Source organism: Cryptococcus depauperatus, chromosome 3, assembly GCF_001720195.1.
Source record: "Cryptococcus depauperatus CBS 7841 chromosome 3, complete sequence".
NCBI lineage: Eukaryota > Fungi > Basidiomycota > Tremellomycetes > Tremellales > Cryptococcaceae > Cryptococcus > Cryptococcus depauperatus.
The window spans coordinates 1,596,166-1,621,637 of record NC_089470.1 but is presented as its reverse complement, the minus strand read 5'-3'; the positions used below and the strand labels follow the sequence as shown (position 1 = coordinate 1,621,637).

Below are 25,472 nucleotides of genomic sequence, written 5' to 3'. Positions count from 1 at the left end.
GTCTCTCTTTCACATAGGGTGTTATGAATATGATTCGTCGGCGCTGAATCACAACGAGAAAAGTTACAAGCCCATATTCAATTCTACCAATGATTGCTCTCTGTATGGTTGATCAAGCTACTACGGCTACTTCACCCCATGCGTAACCACCGCTTTCTGTCACGGTTTGCTAAGAGTGATGGTTTTCCTCAGTGCAGCTGTATCAACCATCGTTTGATGACAAGTCGAGATAAAGGATACCATCTGAGGAGTTACCGTGAAAGGATACCATGTCTTTGTCAAATAGGCATTGATCTGACTGTATTTGTATACAGAGGTGTTGGTTGTCTTTGAATAACGACGTGTTTATGCTTGTGACCCAACTGTGACGAGACAATCGCCCGGAGCGATGCTGACGTTCTTTACCACCGTTTCTGTTCTCTTAAGCTTCATAGCCTCACAGGCTGAGGCCTATAAGACCTTGTATGAGCTGCAGAATGCTGTTGGGACAGTGTACGTTACAGCCTCAATCCTGTTGGTGCAAGGGTTATGCTAACAGAATGAGCAGCTATTACGATTATGGCTGGCAAGAGACTGGTGATAGATGTGCTCCGAGATTTGGTCGTAAAGGGTGGAATGAGGGACAGACCGATGTACCCAGTTGTGAACAGAATGGTCCATCACTTATGTCTTTGAAGACAAGTCGTATCGTCGGTAAGCCAAATTTTTGTGAATCTAACCAAGCGAATGGTTGTTTTAAAGCCATACATTAGCGATGAATCAGTCATGGATGGAAACAGACAAAAGTGCATGGTGTGGTAAAGAAGTCAAAATCTTCAAGAGTGATGGAACCGAGATCCAGTATAAAGAACCATTAGTATGTCTTTCCAAGTTTCTGCGTTGACAAAGCTTCTTTGATACATCTCTCTAGGTTCTATGGGATGTTTGCTTGGAATGCTCAGTACACGTAAAGGTTGACATGGGAGGTAGGCTGACCCTTGTCATTCGAAAAGATGATAGCTAAAGATACGTACAAGTTGACCCATATGTTTTGTTGGGTTCCGACGTTTGCGGGCCAAACAGCAAAAATCCTGAAGGTCTTACCGTCAAAGTCATTGATAACCAAGTTTGGGCTCCAGCTCCTGGATCGAGCTCCTATTCTCCAACTTCGGCTACCACTCTCTATACAGGAGGAGTCTACAACTTTCCAAAACCCGTTACGCTTTCAGCTCCATGGGGAGAGACCATTAGTGGTATTGGAACAGGCCCTAACCCTAATCCTACCCAGATTAGGGCGAATACGCCTGGAGGATATGATGGACAAGGCGGAGGTGGAAGTGTACAGCCTACGCCTAATCCTAGCCCAGATCCCAACAAGAAACCATCCGATGGTCCTTCGACAAAGACCGATACAACTAGCGAAGGTAGTGGCCTACCGAGCTCTAATGCACAGAGTGAACCTCCTGGAATAAACACGGTGCTAATAAACAACAATGCTGTCTCTACTTCTACCTCTACTGTCACTGTGACTGCAACTGCTCAAACAGAACCTTCTACCTGTAAAGGCAGTGACAGAAAGACATATCAATTGGGAGAGCATGTTTGTGAAGCCAACACTCTAAAGATCTGCGCGAATACTCAATCTGGAACATCAATCCTCGGTGAGTTGGTTTTGCTTTAGATACTTTTGTTCTGACTGCTGTTGCGATTACAGGCTGGGTGTTGCAGAATAATTGTCCAGGAAAATGCTCGGTGGACTGTGGTGTCATAGAATGTCAATAAAGGTTAACAATAAGGAGATTAGCGGTTTTATCGTGGACACAGAGGTGGTAGCCTCATCTGATTATACTATTATGCCATTCATTGTGTTGAATGAGGTTCACTAAAGAATCACAGTACTTAACGGTAGATGTGCTGCAAATAAGTCTGGCAAGGTAGTAGTTTCGGTTTCCTATCAGCTTGCGTAGTATGCACAACCTGCACTCGCTAAGAATACTTTGGAAGTTTTTCAAAAAATAATTATGAGCAAACGAATTTGTTATGCTATGTGTTGACCTAGACAGAGTTATTTTTCAACGCACAAGTCTTTCAACTACAGGTGGTCAATTTGCGTTGCAATGCGTTCTCTTACTCTGTCTGTCAGTCATAAAGCTGCGCTACCTACACACCTTTGTTTAATATCTCCACGATAGGATAAAAGGACCTTGATACAAACAATGTCAAACTTGTTGCAGAGGCGGACCATTGTTGAGGCTGAACCTATAGGTCAAAAGTGGCTCTTGGCAGGCGATGTTGGATGTCGACCAGGGCATACATAATAGCAGGACGAATCGTATTGCATTTGCCATTCTGGGTTGAATATCAAGCCCGTATTCTTAATCAGATTCTGTCAGCGGTCACAATGGCATTCAAAGCCTTGAAATACGCACTCTTTTCTTTCGCTACAGCCTCGCTGGTCGGGGCTAAGGTACTCCACACTTTTAAGGACACCAAGGCTACATAGTAAGCGTTTATGATTCCTGTGACAAGCCTACGAGAAAGCCGACCATTCATTCCAAAGCTACTATGACTATGGTTACCAGTCAACTGGCGACAGATGCGCTGCTCGTGGGAATGATGTAGGCGCTCTTTCGAGTGTTCCGCACTGTGAAATGAATGGGCCTTCATATGCAGACCTGAAAACTAATCGTATCGTTGGTGAGTTGTCAAAGACAGGGATTCGTACAACCACCTTGAACGTTTCCAACATTAATCTCTGTAGCTTTGAATCGCACCCTTATGAACGGCGACTTGAGTGCTTGGTGTGGTAAACAGTCAGTTGGAACCCTGTCGTGCAGATGATAAACGCGATACATGTGCTGACAAGCACCGACAGAGTCAAAGTATATCAGAACGACAAAGAAGTTGACTTTGGGTACGAACTTGTTGCTTGGGATGTTTGTGAAGCAGCAGAAAGTGCTCCCATCATTGATCTAAGCGGTAAGGTTCATTTCAACGATTCTACGTCAAGGTACTCACTCTGCTACAGTCGATGCATACGTCAAACTCATGCCTAATGGTGATTGTAATAGCAACAACGGCAACAATCCTGTGAACCTCAGAGTTGAGATTGTTGACAATCAGATTTGGGCACCAGCTCCAGGTAAAGATTCCTACTCTCCCACCCCAGCCAAGACACTCTACACTGGAGGCGGATTCAACGGCGTCGGTCCCATCAATACTGCTGTACCGCCATGGGGTAAAGGGAATGATGATGACGAGGCTGGAGGAAAGCCAAATAAAGCCAGTGGATCCTCAGTGACGTCTGACACTTCAAAGTCTACTGCTTCTCCTAGCGGCACAGGGTCAGAAACAGCTCAACCCACCAAAGTCGGCGGCAGTTCGACTGGTGGAGAGTGCAGCACCAAAGGTGAGCAAAAGTGTGAAGGAGGTAGTTTGTATATCTGTAATTATGTTGAGAATAATGCCCAAGGTTTAAGTAAGTGACATACGACAGTTGATCTCATTGAGAAAGACGAATGACAATGAGGAAATCAAAGCTAACTTGTTAATTCAGAATGGTCTTTGATTGCAGCATGTCCTGGAGGCTGCGATATTTCATCTGGCGCTTCTTGCAAGTCAAAAAAGAAAAGAGCCGATGCTTGATAGAATAACTTTCCCTTGAGATAGTGATAACAGACTATATCATTGAGAGTTCATCCGATTTAAATCTGTATGCTGTCAAGGAGAGGCTTGTATACTAGCAAGGAGTAGAATGTGTATGACATTGCAAAGTTGCGATAGTTCAATCTTGTAAAATGAATTGTTGAAAGAGATATTTGCTCATGTTCAACTGTGATTATCCATTGGTCAAAACATATAATAGTTACACAATTCTAATACATTCAATAATGGCCACGTGATGGAGTTGGTCACCATACCTGTCTAACATATAAATGGATGTCTTCACAGGAGGTCGGCGGTTCGATCCCGCCCGGGGTCATTTTTTTTCCCTTCAATTTACCCAATTGAAAGCTTTTTTTTTGCATCTTTCTAACCCTGGAACTTGGCCAGTTGTCTTTGTCAATATTCGCATAAGCTACGCATATTATCTCTAGTATTGATGCATGAAGTTGCCCTTTCGTTTTCGGTGCTACTGTCTCGTGTCTTCGAGATTTTTATAATGCTGAAGGAGAATCAGATTGTTCGGACTGGAAGCATAAGACCAAGCTGAAAACCGTTGACGAAGCCTTTCAAAATGTTCACTCAGGCCTTTCTGAAAGATACCTTCAAGAATCAAAGGGGTTGAACGCATTTGAAGCAGGTCTCATTACAATGAGCCTTGCCCATCTTTCGTTTGGAATGTTGAAGTAGCTAGAACAACTGAAGGGTGGTATCTCTACTATGGTGGTCATGAGGCTGGTTTGACAAGGCTGTCAACTGCTAGTGATATTGGTGGTGGAAGATCATGGGTAAATTTGCAGCCACTGCGGGGGACTGTCAGGATGATGTACAAGGTGCGGATATAAGAAGACAGGATACTGTGTATGTAGAGGAATGGTATAGTGGGTTGAGCTAGAACCTGACGGAAGGACGTTAAGCAAAGAAGATATAAGGAATGGATTGTGGTTGATAGTTCCCCAAGGAATGAATCTTGATAGCTGTCAGAGTCTATTTGAGATAGATACTCCTACATAATCCACAAGTCCCAAGCACTCCCAGACCAAGCCCAAGAACAACCGAACTCCTGACACCTGGTCAATGTTGCAGGTATGCCGTATACCGGTAAAGGCAGAGGTTTACAAGCTTGATCGTTTGACAGCCCCATCCTTGATTGGGCGATAAGGCACAAAATCGGATTGGAATAACAATAACTGTCCATGATCAAAATGAGTATGTGTGACTAGGTAGGCTCTAAGATGGACCAACAGATATCAGGTGATATATCGTAAAATCAAAAATAGTACCCCAAGAAAGATAAGATGATATGCTTTGAGGAGAGGCGTGTTGCAGTCGGGCGGAAGTCCTACATTGGGAAACATCGAAGATGGCTTGGAGGCCAACAGCAAAGCCAGTGATCCAAGACCAGATCTTCATAACTGTCAATACAACCTATCAACGACTTCAATTCCCCTACCTGCTTCAAGTGCCAGAAATCAACCCTCCCACTTGTCTTGGACAGACTCGACAAGATACCTATGTTTCGATGCTTAGCTTGCAAATAGCTTTTACTTGTCAATGATCCACATACCCTGCACAATCAGTCTCCAATGGACCTCCTCTGCTATCAAGGACAACAATTTCAAACGCTGGACCCGTTCTGCTTTCGCCTAAACGATAATTTGGTCCATCTTCACCATCAGGTAATACTGTCTTGTTCGTTTACCAGTCATTAGTCGAGTTGCGTTGGATATTTCGTCATTGCTAGGTTTTTCGCTTATGAGCACGATTTGCAGGCTCAACTTGATGGAATGTAGATAGAAAGATGCTAGTTTACAAACCAAAACGATATGAAATGAGTAAACCACGACTTGGACAAAAGTCTTGACGAGATACCTACCAATCTTTCTGCAGTACGAGCCTACCACGTTACGTCGAATGCACCTGAACCTAGCCAGTAGTTATTGTATAGTCTGCGGCTATATCTATATCAATAGCACGAGAAGTCCTATCAACGATATTTCATGTATAAAATCATTTATAAACATAAATAGAATCCGTTTGAAGCAAACTATAAGATTCAAAGGAAAAGATTACCCCATGGGGTAATGGATATTTTGAATATCAAAATTCAAGTCTTCTTTTATTTCTATTCAGCGTTTTATCTTTCTGTAAATGTTCAAAAAACCATTAACGCATCAGTCCAACGCTACTCCCATCCGTTCTTCTGCCAGAAGACAACTTTTCAATGCGATACTTGAGCAATACCCTTCCTTATTATTGGGCAGCGGTTCTGAAGATGAAGGGTATAAGAAGGAGCTTGGAAAATTGATTCTACCAGAGGGGGTGAGAACTGCAACTTTTGAGACTAGTAGTGGGATGGAAGGTGTAAGCTTCAAATTGATTCAGTATGTAAATGGTAATAGCTGATGAGAGATAACAAAGACTTTTTGGCTGATACCGAGTGGTGATGTGCTGTGGATGGCCTTTGGGCGAAATTCCAAAGAATACATTCCAACTTGTAAGAAAGGGTTACTTGGAAGCCCAGTTCTGATCAGTCAGCTCTTTACAGTATACCTGCTCTCCTTGCCGCTCCCTCATCCACCGTTGGAAATGATTCAAATATATAATCCCATGCCACCACCCATTCTTATGGGTGCACCACTATTTATACCTGCTGTAGCAAACATCGCTAACCCTCATCTTCTTCCGAACGTCCAAGAAGGTCAAGTCTGTGCATTTGTGACTTCGTCATCTAAAAATGATCAGGTTAGCTACGTTGGAGTTGGGCGAGTAGTCGCCAAAGGTGGCATGAAAGGTGCTTGGGAAAGAAGAATCGAACATCTCATGAACAACAAAGGTGAAGAGGAGGGTAAATTTGCTGATGTGCTTTGTATCATCGACGATCAGTAAGTCTTGCAATTATACATGGAATATTTATTGATGTCCCGACAAGCTTATGGGCTCTGGGATCAAAACCAGATTTGACAACTTTTACAATCCCAATTCCACAGTCTCCTATAGCAACCCCGCCTCGGAACACTGAAGATGTACCATCTGGTGCGCCAAGTCCGCCTATAGAACGTTTGTCTATTTCTGAAGATGCAGCAACAGCAGCAAAGGGACCTGCACCTTTTACCCCTTTGGTTTCTCTTTCATCCTCTGAGATATCCTCTCTTCTTTCCATTTCCCTACTTCAAGCACTGTCTCATCTTCCTCCATCATCCTTTCCACTATCGGCGTCACTCTTGTATTCTTCTCACATCTTGCCTTGCCGCCCTGCTTACATTCCGAAGGACAAGAGGGACGAAGTCATAATTGGAAAGAGTAATTGGAAGAAACTCACCAAATGGATGAAAGAGGTCAGTAAAGAAGGTTTACTTAAAATAAAAGAGAGCAAAGGTGAGATGATTGTCGTGTCCTTTGATCCGCAACATCCTTCTCTAGAGGCACATGAGGAGTATGTAACAATCTCACAGGAAGAGACTAAACTTGCCAAGAAAGCAGCAAAAGAAGCCGCGTCGGATGCTGCTCTTAACTCTCCTCAAGCATTATCCCAATCAATGACTATTGAAGAACTGTGGAAACCTTCAGGAGGTGCTATCTCTTTTTGGGAGGCAGCAGGTATAGACAGATCTACCTTCCACCCTCCTCACGCTCTTAAACAAGCCATTGACCAGTATGTTGTGACATACAACCTCATAGATGAGAACGATCATCGTTTCGTTCTGCTTGATGCGGAACTAGGGAAAGCGGTAGGAGTAAAGAAACCTGGTCCTGGACAGAGAATGGCAAGAGATGAAATCTTAAACAAGCTACGAAACAACGTAAGCTGGTCTGTCTCGATTAACGGCACTTTGAAGTATGTAATGCTCTCCTTACAGCCCTGCCTAGTTCACAAGCTGACAATTAGATAGAAAAGGCGCCCCTCAACCTGTTACTATATACATTACATCTCGAGGTGGTCACCGAACCATCACTCACATAGTTGGCTTAGAACTATTCTCAATAAATCCTGCTGATTTTGCCGAATACATGCGCAAGAAATGTGCAGGGGCCGCTAGTGTTGGCCCAAGGGAAGGTGTGTCGCCAAAGCTAGGCTTGCAAGAAGTGCAAGTACAGGGTGCCCAGCAGAGAGCTGCCATTGAGGCTCTTGGTGAGAGAGGAGTGCCAAAAAGATGGATTAGAGATGAAGGAAAAAGAAGTTAATGATACAATTTTTTCCATGCATCTGATGCAATCATTTTGAATGAAAAATAAGTCGTGACAGTCTAATTCAAGTTCAAGCAATCATACAGTTGTACTCGTTTCATCAGGTCTTCATCGACGGTCATCAGTTTTATCACTATGTTAACTTATTATTTAAGTCTTAGTCTCAACTTCTCTTGCCAATTCTTCCAACCGTCCTTCCTTTTTGGCCCACGACTTCAATATGTCCTTTCCCTCGCCAACCTTACCAACTTGCAAGCCATTTCTGATACTGGAGCTGCCTAAAAGATTGCCAAGAGCTATACCTGCACGATATATAACCTCGGTATCCTCTTCTTCTTGTTTCAGCAGCGTCAAGATGAGATCGAAGATAAGTGGAATTAGAGAAAGTGGAATTGAAGACATAGCGCTAATTGAATAATGCAAGGCGATAGTAGAAGCAGCGATACGAGCATTCTTGTTGAGCTGAACAAGAGGCAAATTAATCACTGTTTGAAGCACCTTTTGGCTTGTATTTTCCTGCGTAACCACCTCTCTACCTTTTTTTAGATTGAACAAATTAGCGAGAGCTCGAAGAGCAAGAAGAGTATTGGTCTCTCGAGATTTGGAGGGCGTCCAAGGCTCGGATAAGGAAGAAGCAGCGAGAAGGGAGTGGGGAGAGTGAGACCCGAATTTTGGAGAAGTAGCTGCGAGGACTCTAACAATGTCAATGACTAATAACTATCAGTACCTCCTCACGTTCCTTGAATTAAATGACAAGGATAATTACATGGAAATCTCTTGTCCTCAGGCCACTTGGCCACAAGAGCCAGAATTTTAGCAGGATCAAAATTTTCTTCTCCAATTTCAGCTTCAGAGTCTGACAATGTTGCTACAGAGAGATTAAGAAAGTCATAAATGTCTTTGAGAGTGTTTTCTTCTTCGATTGACAATACCATAGTAGGCTGTTTTGAGGGGTCAGCGACTGCGTAGCAATAGCGAAATGATTTACCGAAGACGTCTTGAACTCATTGTTAAATTGTTCAATCTTTGCTTTGACAGCATTGACATTGATCTGTTTGAAGGGCAAGTAGGTTGAGACAGGCAATATATGATTCTTCTGTGTTACAGGGGTTGGAAGTGGTGTTGGATTCCGGGCCCCATTGCCAGTGAGTGGATCCAATCCTCCAGAAGCCTCTTTCTGAATATCATTCCTACCATCATAGCGACTTCCTCCTGTAAATGGATCACTGCCACTACTTCTACTAGCCATAGACACTCCTCCGCCTGTATATCTACTACTGCCTGTAAAAGGGTCGGCATAGCCTGTCTCGCCGCCGCCGGTACCCAATTCGGTGCCACCAGAATTTTGATGGATGAAGTCCACGACTTGTTCGGTATATGACGAAGGAAGATTGTTATTCTCTAAAAAGCGCTGGGCTGCTATCCATGAATTCTCTGGTTACGTTTTAGCGTTGTGTAAGATAAGCTAGACATGACTTTACCTGTGACGTTATAAGGCAATTTCAATGGTGGCATGCCTTCACTAACATCCACGTCAAATACATAATCATACTCTTTTCCGTTGAACAATTGTTTTCGTCCCTGCCCAATGGCATCCACAACTTGCCCAATTTGTTGCCAAGCGGAATCAAGGGCAGACCATTGATAGGCCTCAACAATCCCGTTATTCTTGATCATCAATACCTGCCCGTCCTTTTTACCCTCACGATTAAGAGCTTCTATACCTGGCAAATCACTATGCTTTACATCACCAATCTGAGATTTATCGAGTTGACGATTCTTGATCTCTTCATCCCAGGCCGTAAGTTCTTCTGGCGAAGCCATAAGGGACTCTTCAGTCGTGAAAAAGCGAATGGTTGAGTCTGATGAGGAAGATGCAATGTATGGAGAGGAAGGAATTGAAGAAGGTGGTATGGCACATGACCATAAAGAGTTAGATGTATGGGGAATTGTTTGAAGCAACGCAGTTTCTAGGGTGTGTTTCAGCAAATAGAAGCATTGGGATGAATTCATAAACCTACCGGACCAAACACGCATAGTGCCATCTTCGCCTGTCGTGATCGCGCCGCTGCCGTCCGAGAAAGTAGCAATGGAATAAATAAAAGAAGTATGTCCTGAAAGTGATCGTAGGGGATTTGGATGGTCAAATGAGTAAATATTGACATAGCTACATCATTAGACAAGATAGACCAAATTCCAACAAGGCTCACCTGTCATTAGCACAACTCCAAAAACCTGTTCCATTAGACATTAATGCTAGACCTCGAACAGGCTGTGTGTGGCCTGTGTAGGTCTGCAAAGGAGTTGTTTTACCTGAAAAAATATCGAATGAATGAAGTATGATCTTGTTGTCGGCAGATCCTTCAAGACAATGAGAACACTGTAAAGCATGATATTCTTAGAACCTACCTGTCAAAAGGCGATCTTCGCCAACAAACTTCACTGCCCAAACAGCTTGCTCGTGTCCTTCTATTTTAATAATGTTCTTGAAATCTTTCCATATAATAACCGACCTATATATATCAACTTTCTGCCTCCATAGAGCATGCCAACAGAGACTTACTTGTCCCAACTCCCACTGGCAACAAGCCCGCTCTGGCTCACGTCCATACAACAGAGGTTCTGAGCGTGCTCAAACAGAGTATGTACTGGTTCCGGCAAGGTCTCATTGCCAGTCGGTGATGCTGTTTCTAAGGAAGGCAAGGCATAGCTTGACAAAGTTCCGGATTGTGAACCAACCAAGAGGTATGCTTGACAGCTGTCAATACAAGTTGATACTCTGTTAATATACAACCTACCTTGACCATTCCACCGTGTCATACCAACGCAGCTCACAAAGAGTTTTTCTGGACCTTCTACTCTCATTTTGACATCCCATTCTCTCGACTTGCTCGAGGGACCCCAAACGATTGCTGAGCCATCTCGAGAAGCCGAAAGAAGGATTGGAACTTGGGAAGATGGTACGTTGAGGTTGCGAACGTCCGATGCGTGCCCATGCAGGGTGAATGCCAGCTTGTACGGCTTGTACATTGTTTTCTCGTTGTGGTTTGATTTTAAAATGAGAATAGAGATTCAAAGAGTGATATTGCATTCAAAACAACTTTGTGGAAAGAAGTTATGACGACATAATTCTTTTAGTCACTGGGACGGATTTTGTTTATATTATAAATATTGTTTACAACATTTGTTTATATTATAAATATTGTTTACAACATTTGTTTATATTCATGTACTTTATATGTATACAAGATAAATGCCTGATTTATTAACGCCACAAGTCTTGGCTACTGGTAAGTTAACAAGGTATACCAGTAGAGCTGACTTTGATTCCAGCTGGGCCACTAGTATTGGACACCTTTTTCAAGCACTTTCTGAGCTCACATTCAAATGGAGATAAAGACAAGGACAAGGCTAGAGAAGATTTGATGTATGATGAGGGTATGTCAATTATATATTCGACTAAAGAAGGACATATCAATAACTTAATACTAACTGAACATAAATCATTGATAGCGTTTGTGCTTATGAAGGTTAGCAACACTCAATTATATGGAAAGGTATATACTAAGACTCTTGCATAGACTTTCCTTGAGATAGCCGCCAAGTGAGGCTATAATCTTTTTTGCTACATGAAAGTTGTATGCTTGCTGACCTTTCAAAGACATCCTGTAGCAGCATTGCAACGTTTTGGGCAAGCTCATACTCTGTCTCCACCATGGGTAGCTGTGCACCGAGTAGAGGTGTCAGAACCATCTCTTTCTCTTGCCGCTAAACACCTTGTAGAGGCACTTGGAGGCGAGGATATGGCCTATAAGGTTGCAGGAGGCACTAAATGGTGGCAAGTCCGTGCCGGACAAGGTGTCGAAGCAGAATGGATTGTAATGAAAAAGGATTGGAGACAGGTTACCCAGGGAACTGAAGTTAAAGCAAACCAAACAGAACAAATGGAAGATGCTGAGGAACACAAAGATGACAACTGTAGGCGTCTTGTCGGATGCGCAGGCTTTGAGTTAATATTTTGTAGTCAGACCTGAAATGGACCGTCTTCGGTGCATGCTCTACAGTGTGTCTTCTTATGTACTTGCTAGGCCATCATAGACTGATACGCCTTTAGTACATGGTGGAGCATACTACTGGGGATCCATCAACACTCATCGCTATACGATTTGGCGTCATGCTCGTAAAATGCACGGTCGATGTTTTGCGGTCAACTACCGAAGTACACTATACCATTGTTCTTGACAGGTTGATATTTATTTTATTCTAGAAGCTCCGCAATATCCATTTCCATGTGCCATCCTCGACTGCCTAGCGGCCTATATCTACCTAGTGAACCCACCACCTGGTTCTCCCCACAGTCCGGTTGACCCTAAAACAATAGTGATTGCAGGTGACTCGGCAGGTGGAGGGCTATGTCTGGCTTTGTTACAAATACTAAGGGATACCCCAGGCTTAACGCTACCTGCGGGTGCGGTTTTGATAAGTCCAGTAAGAATCTACCTCAATTCTGCACTCTACAAAGCTGACCAATGATCACCATCAGTGGTCTGATTTGACACATAGTTTTCCAAGTGTTTTGCAGAATACAGCTACGGTGCGCGCCTCACGGATTTATAAAGGACACAATTCACTTGTCATCTTTGTAGGATATCATACCCCCATATGGATTCATACATGTACGATTTCTTTATATGTTTATTGTTTCTAAACTGAGAACCTTAATAGAAACCTTCGTCCTTGTGGCCACCACCACCTCCTATTCTGACCAAAGCCGTTCAATCAAGACTTAGAGCAAAGGTTAGAGAAGTTGTCGCTCGGGTACATGCTGAGAAAGACTCTGACAGAAATGGTGCAATCAAAGAGAAGAATACTTTTTCTTCAGACCATGTCTCTTCAAGACAGCCTCTTCATGAGGACTGTACTGGGTATTCCGTTCATGCCTCTAAAATGAAGGGAATGGCATCACCCGGACCCCCCAGTCCCTCTGCCCTTCAACCCATATCAACAGCTCATTTATCAGGAGTAAACGCACACCCTCCACCCCAACAGCCTGTCCCCAGCTCATCTTTTGCCAACCCTGCAGACTTGTTGAAAACACTCGTACCTCCTTCACCAACAGAAACAAGGCCTACCACTCTAGCACAATGTGACACTCCGTTAAAGCTAACAGTCAAAGAAGATACTGTTGTGTTGGATACCCAAATACAGCTGTATGCTACCAATGCTCAACTTTGTCATCCCTGGATAAGCCCCGTACTAGGCTATCTTGGCGGCCTGCCGCCGCTATACATTATGTGCGGAGATGACGAAGTTTTGCGAGATGAAATAATATATCTGTATGTTTACTACAATTCTCTTTGGCTCTTCTAGAACTAATCATCTTTGCAGAGCGCATAAGGCTGCAAACCCCAGACAATATCCTATACGTCTGGACGTTGAAGCTCTTCTCCCGTCGCTAAATGGAATTGAGAATAGATATGGTCCTACTAATGTTCATCTACAAGTATACGACGGGGTTTGCCATGATTTGCCTCTCTTCTCCATGTCTAAGCCTGCTCGAGGGTGTTTCAGAGCGATTGCTTCTTTCGTTCGATATGTAACTCCCTCGGCTCCCGGAAGTTTGTATATTGGTAAAACAACTAGTACAGAGGATAGTCAGACTCTTGAAACGCCAAACTCTAGAGAAAAGAACAGAGCGACAGATGATATAGTAAAGTTGAAAAGCGTCTTCGGAAACCAATTTACTTCATCGCCAAAAATCCTCGCTTATCAGGAAGGCCATTCGCAACCCTTAAGACAAAAAATACAATCTACTGCTTTGAATATATCAGCAATCTCGAGTACATCAGACCTGCCAAGCCTACATGATGAATCAAACTCAGAAACGGGAAACAATGAACAATTGGAAGCAAAAGGTAGACAAATCCAAGACGAAGGTATTTTACCACCTCCTAGAGGCAAAAGTCTTTATGAACACTTTACTCCCGAAGCTAGCCAAATATTGGACGCAACCTCCGTAAACGACCGGACTGACAAGGATGACGATACAGGACCGCGTTTCTCCTTTGGCGAAGGTGGGAAAAAAATTGGGTTTATGGAGTTTGAAAAAAACTGGGGTCGAAAACAGGCTGAGATTCCAGGTATAGACGATTCTAGAGCAAAGGAAGGAGAAGCAGGATGGCCCGGTATCTATTGCGGTGAAAACGTAAGTATTCAATTTAATCCGCTGTAAAGGCCTGATCAGATCAATTGACAGCCATTCACAAACCATATAATTCGCGAACGAGTTTCTACAGTCGGCGTCATTCGTCCTCTTTCTCCCGTCTCATCCCTTGCAGCGTTAAACATGCCTTCAGAAGAGATTGGAATACTAAAAGAAGGTCCTGTTATGCGTTATATCAATGGTAAAGCTTTATGGGATAAAAAATACGAGAGGGCTGGGGGGAGAGTGGAAAAGAGAAGAAAGAAAAACCTTTCAAAGGCAAAGAAATCTGGACATAAGGCTTATAATGGGATAATGCGTATTGTCAGGGAGAAAATGAAGGCCGAGCAAGCGAAGAACAGTCAAGTTCATGATGTGACACATAAGCAAAAGAGAGAAGGCAAAAAGGATCTTGAAACTGGCAGCAATGACAATAGAGAAGTATCTGGCAGCTGGTCTTGGACATGGGCTTTCCAAGGAGATGCTCCGCCGCCAAGTGCAATCGTTTCAAGACGCGACTTTGTCTGTCTAACTATGAACATTCCAGTGTTTGGGCTAACGTTTTTAACTTGATAGGAGGAAGCACGTCAACTCGCCCTTATAGCTGATCGCATCGACTCCTCCTCTCCCTCCTTGGCTACTCCATTTCATGGTCTCAACGTCTGGGTCAGTCTAGCTGGGTTCTTCTCCAACAATGGCGAAAAAGAGAGAATGAAAGACGCTTTAGAGAAGGTCAAAGAGAGAAGGGGGCAGGAGCGCGAAAGTGAAGAGGATGACACCGCAAAAAAAGTGAACAAAGACGACAGTTTGACAAATGTCAAAAGAGGAAAGAATCCACAGGAAAAAAGTAAGAGCTGGAAATCTTGGAAAAAGTTAAAGGAATAAGTTCTTTATACTAATAGTTTAACTTGCTCGTAATCACTAGTTTTCCTCCACAACGGTGCTTGTCCACTAATACATGTTACTACGATATGGACAGAACTCCTGTTATACATGTATGCAAAAGAGCTATACTCGTATTCAACATCTTGTAAATTTGAACTGGCAAAATCAACAAACTATCACACCGTCGACAAGATGAGATGTAAATGACTTTGCCAATCTAAAGCTGAATTTATTGTATTTTACTCTATGTTCAATTGCTTTTTTTCCGCAATGGATTTCGCCTGTATCAAGGAATATGGTCAATGACATTATACCAAGACGATCGGGCATTTTGTGAAGCCAGCTCCAACAATCAACGTGAGCAGTCTGCTATCAGTATTTGATATTTTTCCATCTCTTGCTACAACAAAACAATTCCTGATAATTCTCTTATACAACCAAACGAAAAGTAAGTTATCCAATGATTAGAATTTGCGATTCTGAGCGATATTTCGTATGGTCACAGACATAAAGCTGAGGAAGAAGATTGTTCTTGTCCTTCTTCTCACACGCTATTCTCGTCGGACCTGGACATATGTCCTTGTTTTGCAGCCTCCAATTCCCGAAAAAGCTCGGCTTCGCGTACTCGTTGACGGATCTTCTCACGGCGAATATGGCCATGAAGTGCTGCCTCATGACGGGCTTGGGCGAGAGCATGAGATGCACTACCGATAACGCAGTGTTAATCAGCAAATAGTTGCCAGAATTCGCTCTTAACTCACTCAATGTCTTTCCTATTAAGCATCTCGCGATGTGTATCGGTAGCCCAGTTCAGTCGATTCCAATGCAACCATCCCACCACAGCGCTCTTATACAACGATTAGCAGTGTTTACATTGCGTGGTAATCAAGGAACTCACTGTAAGACCAATGACCGCAAGGAATCTCTGATTTGACATGTATCTCTCCTCTCTCGAGCTTGCTGTGGGAGGCTCGAATCCATTGTTACTACTTTCAAACGACTTCCATCCTTGTGAACCATCAAAGTTGCCCCAAGCTCCTTTTCCGGCTTCATGATCCCTATACTGCCTGTTGGCGTTGTTCCATGCTGCAGAACCTCCGTTGCGCCGTCTAGCAATTTCGGCACGCATCTGAGCGTCAACAGAAGATAGGCTGTTCAAATCCCAGCCATAGCCTGTTTTGAGATAAATGGAACGAGATGAAGGTTTAGAGAGTAAATTGTAGGCTTTGTTGAGGGCTGCAAAATGATCTGGTGAAGAAGATGGATGAGATGAATCAGGATGCAATAAAAGCGCGAGTTTGTAGTCTGAGCATATTTAAGCATCTCTCCTTGCCAAACACATTTGCCAACGCTCACATTGTTGCTTGACTTGTAGCTGGTCCGCATTGTGATCCAATCCCAAAATCTCGAAGGGATCTGGAGAACCTCCATTCCTTCCTCGTTCCGGAAACGTATAGTGTTGCCACAGGGCATTCTGCCTTTTCTTTTCTTCTGTTGACATGCTCGCTCTGAGTTCCGTCACTCCAAGCCGGCTTGATGATGGTTGTTGATCAAGAGTGTCATCAGGCATAGTAGCTGTTTGTATTGTACGAATATTGAAATGCAAGAGGGGACAGTAATGTTGTAAATGAATCAGCCCCTGACCCGAGCAAAGCCGCATAGCTGGGCTTAATATACTTGATAATTTTTGAGATAAATAATAAAATGATGAAAAGATTTGAAGAATACTTTTTATCATTATGATAAATCATGATGCGAAAAAGCCCCCCGAGACTGAGACTAAGATCGATGTCAAAAGTCCACTAATCGTTTAATGGGATGCTTCAATTCGTGATAATGAAACCTCTCCAAATGCTTACGTAATGGGTAGTGGATGTCACTTTCACCTTTTACCATTTCGTGTATCTAAATGTTTATGTCTATGTCATGTATCACTAACAGGCAAGTTAGAGCTCTGTTCTTCCACAAAATATGCCAGCAGTATCTCAGCTACATAAGTCTCTTGACATTAGATATATGCATTGGGGTTTCAGTGCAGGAAAGTGGCTAGAGGAAGGGCCATGTTGGGTGAGACCTTGTGAGTCGTCGAATGAGCCAGCCTGCAAGCTAGACATATCCATAGATGAGATCGACAGCTGTAAGCCAAAGAGTTTTGCGTTTGAAGCTTCATTTTTGGTATTGTACGAGACATGGTGGATTGAAACAGACAGCTCAAGTTCAACATACAAATACATTGTTTAATTCGGACTGAGTTAAATATAGCCAAGAATTGCTTCCGTAATTACGTATACTACTCACTTAGTGAAATTACAACACCCAAATTCATCTTCAACGTGATGAATTGAGAAGAAATCAACTTTTGACCTCGACAAGCTGAACGAGTCAAGAAATCAAGATGCTTAGTATGTTGCCAGCTCGAAAGCGCTCATTGAGAATGACCAAGACTGACATATCGTCTCGCTTGTTTCGCAGGACCACGGCTATACATCTGAAATGCCCATGCAGCAAGAGTCTAATATTCCTGCATCGTCTATCAGAAATACACTCGCTGTTTACCCTGTCATGGGACCCTCTTCTGCGCACATCTTGCACTCCTACGGTGGTTGGAACAGATTTGAACAAGACTTGACTACCAAACTCGTCTGTCGTTCCATATCTCACAGCGCTCAACGACGTTCCCATGCGCACAACAATCAAAGAAGTATTGACTTGTGCAGGTGCCTACGGGAGTGGTTCCCATCCAGTTGGTGTCAAGGTAGCAAGCAAACTTGCTCGTCACGATTCTGCACCCTTCAGCACCAGTTTGAAATCGAGCGATTCTCCTTCCAGCAATGGCTCTACTACATCGAGAGCTGCCAGTGCCAACTATGGCTGTTCCGCGCGACGAGCAAGTGCTACTGATAGCAAAAATGGAGCGATAGAGTGTCCCTCTGTAATCAGAAAGAAGATGCAGTTGAAGATAGCCAAGATTATCAAGTTTGATGAAGGTCGACAAGCATTGGAAAATTGACCGAGCTGGGCACCCAGACGCGAGCTTGGATCAAGGATATCTTGGAAATGGGTTGGCCCTATTCTTTCTTGGGCTGAATATCTATAACCGTTGTAGCTCTGATGAATTCATGCAAGCTGTATGGTGCAGCGATACCCTTCAAAGCTCTATTCCGTCTTTTTGGACGTTTCCGTCGCCTAAAGATACATTAATATCCTACAAATATAAGAAAGAAACTCGGCATAATTCATTCAAGCAATCATGGAACCGAATAAATTTTGACTTGATGGAAAAAGACGGAGCTGGCCAAAAAGACGGAGCCGGCCGGAGAGACGGGAGAGGGGGCAGATGCCGAATGGGCGAAATAGGCGAGATAAGCGAGATAGGCGAGGATAAGTACGTTATATAATCTCATCCTTTTTTTATCATTTCAACAATCACCAACGATCCAGCAAAAGTTTACGCCGCTTGAAAGAGGCAAGTGCAACGTTTGGATTTAGGATTATTAAAATGGCTTACACCGCTGCTCGACAGACTGTCTTATCAAGGACAACAAGCAAACATTACAGAGTAACATCAAACTCTCGTAACATATTGCAATTTGAAATATTTGTTGGAGCAGGTTTTAATCATGCTCAACAAACTCGTCAACAGCTTGAGAAAGCATGAAGGACAAAAGTCACCGCATGGAGTCGTAGAACAAGACGTAGAGACTAGAAGATCTGATTTGACTGATGGAGATGTTGTGAGAAGAACAGATCTAAAGGCGCCAAAATTACCATGGGGTGCCAATGTGAGTCGCTCAAGCTTTATGATTTGCTGCTAAAATTTGCTGAAATATAACAGTGGCGTGCCTCTACCTGGTTCATTACGTTGGTGGTCACCATGGGGACTTCGACCGACATCCTAACTTATGTCAGTATTTAGCCCAATGCCAACTCATGCCAAGCTGAATAGACAAACTCAACAGGCTATCGTTGTTCCTGTTCTCCCATTTAGGCTTCAGGATATGGGATATCATAATGTTTCGGCTTTGACTTCTTGGCTACTTCTTGCCTATTCTATGGGTATCGTCATTTGTAAGTGGATACCCCGAGAACTTTTATACCGCAATCGCTGACAGACAGTTAAGCTACACCCTTTATAGCATGGTTTTTCCATAAACATCTATATCGTCGTGGTCCATTGGTCGTTGCAATTCTGGTATTAGAAGGAGCACTTGTATTATTCATGTTGGCGAAGCCGTATTGGGTAATGGTGCTGAGTCGTTTTTTGCAAGGAGCAGCTGGTGCTGTCATATGGACAGGTGCGTTATGTGTTGCTTTACTTGGTATCAATCTGACGCTCATTGTGGATTGATAGTTGGCTTTGCCTTGATGTTGGTTTAAACAGACAACTTTTTCGATAGCTCACTGATATGTCTATAGCTGTGAAAATGTAGACGAGAAAAATATGGGTCGCCAGATTGGATTTGCCATGTCTGGCTTGTCCATAGGACAAACCATCGTAAGTGACAGCGGGTTGTTGAATTTAGATGTACGTTGATGCTCTTTGCAGGCTCCGCCAATCGGAGGTGCGCTTTATCACAAGTTAGGTGAGTCTTAATACCGCCTTTCCTTCAGGATGACATTCGAAATATTAAAACACTATATAGGATGGCATGCCCCATTTATCTTTTGTATTATTATCTGCACTGTCGATCTCGTTCTTCGTCTACTAGTTGTTGAAGGTTCTGATCTTCGAAAATACGAACAAAAAAGACAAGCACTTGAGCTTGACAGTGTTCATACGACAATGAGTAATGGTCAGGCCAAGACTTCGTCAGTTGTTAAGGGACATCTCGCCCATCTTACAACTGCTGAAAAAGGAAAACTGGCCGGAGTTGAATTATCTCCATTGCAAATTATTGTAAAGCTTGCAAGCTCCACGAGAGGCGTTGCTTCTCTTTTGGTGTTGTTTCTCGACAGTATGATCGTTGGTGCTCTTGAACCTACGTGAGTAGACTGACCATCTTTATGAATCCTTAATTGTAGCTAATCGTTGATTTTAGGTTGCCTCTTCGGGTACAAGGTGTCTGGCACAAAGAATCTGACTTTGTCGGTCTTGTATATCGTACGGCTTGTTGAACTACTTGGCATTTGGATCCTAACTGAATGCCTTTAGTTGCTGCTGCTGCTCCTGCTTTCTTTGCCGGTCCTATCATCGGTGCTCTGGCTGACAAATATGGTGCTGAGTTCCTCATGTTCCCAAGTTTAATTTTCTCCTTGCCATTTATGCCCCTTTTATTGCTTAAGAAAAGTTTGGCTGGTTTCATCGTCACCTTTGCGTTTGCTAGTGAGTGTATTGGCGCAAACTTCATACAGGGATTACTAATAAACTTTGTTCAGCTTTATTCCCCAGTTGTGCCTTGGCACCGACTGGCTTGGAGGTAGCTATGGTCGCTAGGAACATTGAAGGAATTAGTGAAATTCGTATGTTTATAAGAGAATCACAAACAACATTACTTATCACTTGTAGATCAATTTGCTGCCATGAACATCGCATTTGGTAAGTCTAGTCTTATTTTCACTGAGAGCCAGTATTCTAAAGCACATTTTGTAGCCGTTTCAATCGCAGTGGGTACAGTTGTTGGTGGTCAAATGTACGACCACCTCCCCAATGGATGGACAGCTGTCTGTTGGTTCTGTTTCGGCTTAACCGCTTTCGCTATACCTTTCCCCTTCCTTTTTACTGGCAACAAATCTCTTTACCAGAGATTAGTACACAAAAACCAGAACCAGGATAAGGTATTGGAAGAAGCCACTGGTGATTTGATTAATGAGCGGGAAATCCATGGAGAAGAGAGGTTAATGAACGCGAGCGAGACACTGTCTGGTCAGACAATTGTTGACAATATGAACAATAATCCCCATCCGAAGAATGAGGGAGAAACAGCCCAACAATCCTAATGCTATTAATCTTGAGTCATTTTTTGAAAATATATAATAGAGATAATTATCATTTCTTCGTATAACACTGTTGTATGCATTCGCACTGCTCTGTTCATCCTCTACATCGTTTGGTATCTTTTCTTACCAGTCTAGATTGATCTCACCGAATCGTCATCAGCAAATGGCGCCTACTCATATTCCATTATATTACAATAGATTAGTGTTGTCTACTGTCAAAACATGACAACGAGAGTTCACTCACAATCGTCTCATTTGGCCAGTAACCCATAACTCCCGTCATGTTCGTTACAGTCAAGGCGCAGGTGAAAGTAACTGCACAGAAATTGACCTGATATACTCGTATGGATCGAAAAAAGAAGTAAAAGGTGTGATAAGGGAAAACCTTTTCTCTTGTACGTAGAGTTATATCAGCAGATATTCTTTGAGCTACCGCAAGAGCATTCATAAAGTCTGCTTTGGACTTTAGAGAGGTAGTATAGGTCCAGAAATGAGATGCATTTTAACAGTCTTGTTATCAGGCTCCAATTTAACAACTAATGCGTATGGAGCTTGCCCGCCAAGCCGGCATGCCTTATTAGTAGGCGAGACCAACCACTGCTTAAGATATCGTATAAATCCGCTTCCCTCTGCAAGACCGGTCATCGTAGAGTCCCAATCGTATCCAGCAAAACAAGACCGACATAAACGTTCAGAGTCTTGAGAGCAGAAGCATTAAAATCACACTTCCTCGCGCGACAACAACTTTGAAACAAACAATTAGTTCATTGTAGACAATCATACATCCAAGCAGGTGGAGAGGAGGCGATGTAAAAGCTTTCCGGCCTTTTGCGCTCAACTTCTAGTGTATTAGCGAGTGAATGTTCACCGCAAGTCGTAACACAAAGAACTGTTGTTGGCCATGTCTAGAAGAGGGATCGCTGCCTAGTGCTACAAAGTAAATAGGTGGACCAACATCAAGATAAGCGTTGAGATCGTCAAAGTATGCGATGAGGTGTGAGTCTGCAGGAAGGGCAAGGCGTTGGTCTAGATGAATGTCAACATACACATCTTGAGGATAAAGTATGGTGTTTCAATGCTAGATGCGAGTGAATCATGTCTCAGATTGTAAAATTAAAACACCCGAGTGAGTTCTGTTGATTATGCCATTCATGGAGGTAAGAGAAAAGATAAAGAAAAGATATGGAAGGATCTTTATATATCCCTTAACGGAGACAATCCTCAATTACGTAATGTCTCTCCCTATTCCCATCTTGCATAGTTAGATCACCTCATTCTAACAAATTCAAACTCTTTTTTATCTGTATTTATATCATGATACTCATTTGAAGTCAAATGTCAGCCCCAACCGTGGATCCCAGGGTATGATTGAACAGAATCAAGAGCTACTTGAATATTGTCAGCCTTCTTACGGCCATAAGCATCCGATGACACCATAACCCAAGAAGTGACCTTTGGGAATCTGCCTCTTTCATCCAGCAGGCTACAGTCTTTTCTCTCTCAACTTTCTCTTTCATCTTCGGCCTCCGCCCCAAGGCGCTCTACCATTTTTTTGCCTTCTACGCGTGGCATATGGGCCAGAGTGACTCCTATGTGGGCCCCATGGCCGATCAGAGTTAGCAAAAATGAAGTAAAGGCGATGAGCCTTGATGCAGATAAAGGATTTGAGGCTGAAGACATTCTCAAGGTGTGGGAAACATCAAAAGTCTATGGAACTGGCGAGAAGGGCTTGAAATACAAACCTGCAAGCGAAGACAAATGGTTGAGCCAGTATTGCTGGGTCTATCGGAAAGGGCTTTGAATGATTTCTTACCCAGGCTCAACATTGGTGACGCTTTAGAGATATGTGAAACCGGAGTTCAGTCCGATCTATCAAACACAGCCAGGGAAGCCTTCATCGACATCCTATCAGGACGCAAAGTCTTGTCTTCAGAGTCTTATGGTCCTTGGTCAACAAGGTATTCCGGTCATCAATTCGGTGCTTGGGCTGGACAATTAGGAGATGGCAGAGCTGTCTCGATAATTGAAACAGAAAACAAGAATGGTCGATGGGAGGTACAATTCAAAGGTGCTGGCCGGACACTTTTTCCCAGAATGGGCGATGGTCTTGCAACTTTATGTGGTGGTATCCGCGAATTCCTTGGATGCGAAGGTACTTTTAGAACCAATCATCCTTTCTCAGGCTGATACTGTACATGAAAGCTGTGGCAGCCCTTGGTATTCCTACGACTCGTGCCCTGGCTCTTTTTACCTCGCCTCTACTAACTCTTCCAGTTTTTCGGGACGATGGACTCCATCCTGCTTCACTTCTCGTACGACTTGCTCCATCTTTCATCCGTATAGGTCACTTTGAGGCACTAAATCCTCCAGAGTCGGCCGGCCGAGGAACGAGAAGTTTCTTTATGGGTGGTGGATCTTGGTTGAACGACCAAAGTGAGAAACAAACGGAAAGTGGTGATCAAGTTGGAAGAAGTTTGGAGGGGTTGAGAGAACTGGGAATATGGATGAAAGACATAGTCATGAGTATGCAAGACATGTCTTGGGATGAATGGGTTGAGGAAGTGATCAAGAGAAATGTCGAGATGGTTGCAAAATGGCAGGTTTGCTGTTTCCTTCTTATTTTCTTTATGCTTGCTCATATAGCCTAGGTTTTTGGCTTCATGAACGGAGTGATCAATACAGATAATGCGACATTACTTGGCATAACTATCGATTATGGTCCATATGCTTTTATGGACATTTATGACGACAAGCACATCTGCAGTAAGTCCCGGTTCTCTTGATCTCCTACGAGACTCTGTCTAACAGACAACACAGACTCGTCAGATATCCAAGGGATGTATGCCTACCGCAATCAACCAGCTCGCATCAAATTTGCTCTTTCAAAGTTCATTTGCTCTGTGTCTCCGCTTATTGGGTATGACTGTCTTTATGGGCATATTCCCAAAGGGTATAGTGAAGGAAAGAGTAAAGAAGAGATTAAGCAGTGGACCAAAAAAGGAAAAGAGGTTTTGGCTCAATGGGAAAGTAAATTTGAAGTATGGGAGGAGACGGTTGAAATGACAGCTTGGTATGCCGTATGTCTCTACCCTTTTTCAACTGTCGCTTCGACGTGCTGTTGACAACTACTGAAAAGAGATTCGGTCTCAAGACTGAGCAGCAGTACGATTCGAGAGACATCAAGTTTGATTTCCTAACCCTTCTCCAAAATCATCACCTTGATTTCCATCAATCTTTCCGCTTTCTTTGTGAATTTCCCCCCCTGGCAGCCACCCAGAAAGACCACGATGAACGCAAAGAGTACACCAAGAAGTTCACAAACAAACTGATGCAAGGCTGCATGGCAAAGTTAGGGTCAGAGGATGCTCGGCAAATGTTAGAGGGCGATTTCTCGAAATGGCTGCTAGTTTTTGCTGAGCGCGCCGTACTCGATTCTGAGCGCGAAGCTTGGTCACGCTCTTCTGCTGCTTCTACTTGGGAACTATCACGTAAAGAGGCTATGTTTGATAATAATCCTAATTTTGTGCTGCGCCCTTGGATACTTGAAGAGACGTGTGCGCAAATTGAAGGAGCTTTGATCAGTGCATATAAAGAGGCAAGCAGTAAAGACGATCTTGATTGGGATAAGGTCAAGTTGGGTTGGAAAGAGGCTCGTGTAAAGTTACACACAATATTGAGGGCAAATTTCTCGCCTTTTTTGCTGTTTTATTGCTAACAGAAGGCTTTTAGATGGTAAACGAGCCATACAAGAAGTGGGAAGGTGATGTAGAGAAGCTTTGTGGTATCGGCAATAATGTCGCTTAGGGGACACAATATAGTTGTAACAATACCTGAGTCGTTATCAAAATGAGCAAATTTGTACTCTTAGACGTAGGCCTATGATTGAGCCATATGCTTAGGCTGCACATTCTGCATGGTCATCCTCCAACATCGAGTGGCTAAAAGCAAGTCTGTAACATCCCTGTCATTATGGATGCATAACAACTTGTTTGGGAAGATCTGACTTCCTACCCATGCTCATTTAGGTGTCAGCTGAATGTTTTCGAAAAGATCATGAGCTTACTTGTATATCCCTATCCCGTCTCTAACTTCAACCTTCTTACTTATTTTATCCATCTGCCATGGGTCATGTTGTTGTGTTCATCGTACCCTCTTTATTGCTCTCCTCAGAAGCTCTCTCATCTTTAAGGACCTTAAAAAGCTCGCCGGCCTCACGCTTCATCTTATCCCCATGCCCTACGTGAGGCATCTCATCATAAGGAGGTACTCCAGTGTGATGAGGAGTGTGAGGCTCAATTTTCGTTGTTGGCCCAGGAAGGGAATCGTCAAGAGGAGTACTTGTCCCTTCTTTCGGGGTAGTTGGAATATAGTTGTCAGTCATATGAGATTTATCGTATGTAAGTGAAGAAGATGAGATTTTATAAAAGTGACAGCAATAGCATCTTCTTGCTTTCAAAGTATCGTCGTTAGACTGTTACGGCGATGTCCGCACTGATTATCGTGATGTCACAATTAATTTTCTTGCTTCCTGGTCAGTGATGAAAAAGCCAAACAACGTCTAAGCTAAGAAAACCATTCAGATTGAGTCTTCTTCCAAGAAAAGAAGAAATACCCCTAA

General features: G+C 43.2%; 12 protein-coding genes and 1 non-coding gene across 13 annotated transcripts; 8 read left to right on the top strand and 5 right to left on the bottom strand.

Annotated features, from left to right (window-relative positions):
* Positions 1-388: 388 nt before the first annotated feature.
* L203_102903 (uncharacterized protein) lies at positions 389-1,761 on the top strand (the record flags this gene model as incomplete). Its single annotated transcript, XM_066212317.1, has 6 exons — positions 389-492; positions 548-693; positions 753-856; positions 911-965; positions 1,017-1,640; positions 1,694-1,761. 6 exons carry the CDS (start codon positions 389-391, stop codon positions 1,759-1,761), a joined length of 1,101 nt encoding a protein of 366 aa, XP_066068414.1.
* Positions 1,762-2,118: 357 nt separating this feature from the next.
* L203_102902 (uncharacterized protein) lies at positions 2,119-2,532 on the bottom strand (the record flags this gene model as incomplete). The annotated part of the gene is made up of 4 exons (XM_066212316.1): positions 2,119-2,139; positions 2,195-2,238; positions 2,294-2,353; positions 2,409-2,532. 4 exons carry the CDS (start codon positions 2,530-2,532, stop codon positions 2,119-2,121), a joined length of 249 nt encoding a protein of 82 aa, XP_066068413.1.
* A 98-nt stretch (positions 2,533-2,630) lies between these two features.
* L203_102901 (uncharacterized protein) lies at positions 2,631-3,624 on the top strand (the record flags this gene model as incomplete). The annotated part of the gene is made up of 5 exons (XM_066212315.1): positions 2,631-2,676; positions 2,741-2,792; positions 2,855-2,958; positions 3,008-3,457; positions 3,536-3,624. The coding sequence occupies 5 exons, from the start codon at positions 2,631-2,633 to the stop codon at positions 3,622-3,624; spliced, it is 741 nt and encodes a 246-aa protein (XP_066068412.1).
* A 247-nt stretch (positions 3,625-3,871) lies between these two features.
* L203_102900 lies at positions 3,872-3,961 on the top strand. The gene has a single exon. It is a non-coding gene; the product is annotated as a tRNA-Val (tRNA).
* Positions 3,962-4,757: 796 nt separating this feature from the next.
* On the bottom strand, positions 4,758-5,351 carry L203_102899 (uncharacterized protein; the record flags this gene model as incomplete). The annotated part of the gene is made up of 5 exons (XM_066212314.1): positions 4,758-4,832; positions 4,888-5,049; positions 5,096-5,154; positions 5,210-5,267; positions 5,316-5,351. 5 exons carry the CDS (start codon positions 5,349-5,351, stop codon positions 4,758-4,760), a joined length of 390 nt encoding a protein of 129 aa, XP_066068411.1.
* Positions 5,352-5,793: 442 nt separating this feature from the next.
* On the top strand, positions 5,794-7,827 carry L203_102898 (uncharacterized protein; the record flags this gene model as incomplete). The annotated part of the gene is made up of 5 exons (XM_066212313.1): positions 5,794-6,006; positions 6,064-6,139; positions 6,191-6,527; positions 6,575-7,480; positions 7,536-7,827. 5 exons carry the CDS (start codon positions 5,794-5,796, stop codon positions 7,825-7,827), a joined length of 1,824 nt encoding a protein of 607 aa, XP_066068410.1.
* Positions 7,828-7,980: 153 nt separating this feature from the next.
* Positions 7,981-10,860, bottom strand: L203_102897 (uncharacterized protein; the record flags this gene model as incomplete). Its single annotated transcript, XM_066212312.1, has 9 exons — positions 7,981-8,540; positions 8,597-8,771; positions 8,819-9,264; positions 9,312-9,800; positions 9,852-9,997; positions 10,041-10,191; positions 10,240-10,343; positions 10,394-10,580; positions 10,629-10,860. The coding sequence occupies 9 exons, from the start codon at positions 10,858-10,860 to the stop codon at positions 7,981-7,983; spliced, it is 2,490 nt and encodes an 829-aa protein (XP_066068409.1).
* A 223-nt stretch (positions 10,861-11,083) lies between these two features.
* Positions 11,084-14,917, top strand: L203_102896 (uncharacterized protein; the record flags this gene model as incomplete). Its single annotated transcript, XM_066212311.1, has 14 exons — positions 11,084-11,120; positions 11,164-11,268; positions 11,344-11,360; positions 11,412-11,434; positions 11,492-11,808; positions 11,855-11,893; positions 11,945-12,049; positions 12,098-12,318; positions 12,374-12,424; positions 12,477-12,506; positions 12,556-13,166; positions 13,219-14,035; positions 14,087-14,554; positions 14,609-14,917. The coding sequence occupies 14 exons, from the start codon at positions 11,084-11,086 to the stop codon at positions 14,915-14,917; spliced, it is 3,150 nt and encodes a 1,049-aa protein (XP_066068408.1).
* Positions 14,918-15,461: 544 nt separating this feature from the next.
* On the bottom strand, positions 15,462-16,487 carry L203_102895 (uncharacterized protein; the record flags this gene model as incomplete). The annotated part of the gene is made up of 4 exons (XM_066212310.1): positions 15,462-15,621; positions 15,679-15,764; positions 15,816-16,222; positions 16,274-16,487. 4 exons carry the CDS (start codon positions 16,485-16,487, stop codon positions 15,462-15,464), a joined length of 867 nt encoding a protein of 288 aa, XP_066068407.1.
* Positions 16,488-17,597: 1,110 nt separating this feature from the next.
* Positions 17,598-17,927, top strand: L203_102894 (uncharacterized protein; the record flags this gene model as incomplete). Its single annotated transcript, XM_066212309.1, has 1 exon — positions 17,598-17,927. The coding sequence occupies one exon, from the start codon at positions 17,598-17,600 to the stop codon at positions 17,925-17,927; it is 330 nt and encodes a 109-aa protein (XP_066068406.1).
* A 265-nt stretch (positions 17,928-18,192) lies between these two features.
* On the top strand, positions 18,193-20,854 carry L203_102893 (uncharacterized protein; the record flags this gene model as incomplete). The annotated part of the gene is made up of 16 exons (XM_066212308.1): positions 18,193-18,302; positions 18,359-18,383; positions 18,441-18,476; positions 18,529-18,699; positions 18,753-18,821; positions 18,877-18,985; positions 19,039-19,212; positions 19,269-19,284; positions 19,334-19,412; positions 19,464-19,500; positions 19,561-19,900; positions 19,957-20,018; positions 20,070-20,240; positions 20,294-20,377; positions 20,424-20,453; positions 20,508-20,854. The coding sequence occupies 16 exons, from the start codon at positions 18,193-18,195 to the stop codon at positions 20,852-20,854; spliced, it is 1,860 nt and encodes a 619-aa protein (XP_066068405.1).
* A 1,758-nt stretch (positions 20,855-22,612) lies between these two features.
* L203_102892 (uncharacterized protein) lies at positions 22,613-24,658 on the top strand (the record flags this gene model as incomplete). Its single annotated transcript, XM_066212307.1, has 6 exons — positions 22,613-23,006; positions 23,057-23,454; positions 23,503-23,617; positions 23,672-23,931; positions 23,991-24,533; positions 24,584-24,658. 6 exons carry the CDS (start codon positions 22,613-22,615, stop codon positions 24,656-24,658), a joined length of 1,785 nt encoding a protein of 594 aa, XP_066068404.1.
* Positions 24,659-24,821: 163 nt separating this feature from the next.
* Positions 24,822-25,235, bottom strand: L203_102891 (uncharacterized protein; the record flags this gene model as incomplete). Its single annotated transcript, XM_066212306.1, has 3 exons — positions 24,822-24,870; positions 24,918-24,942; positions 25,004-25,235. 3 exons carry the CDS (start codon positions 25,233-25,235, stop codon positions 24,822-24,824), a joined length of 306 nt encoding a protein of 101 aa, XP_066068403.1.
* Between the last annotated feature and the right edge of the window lie 237 nt (positions 25,236-25,472).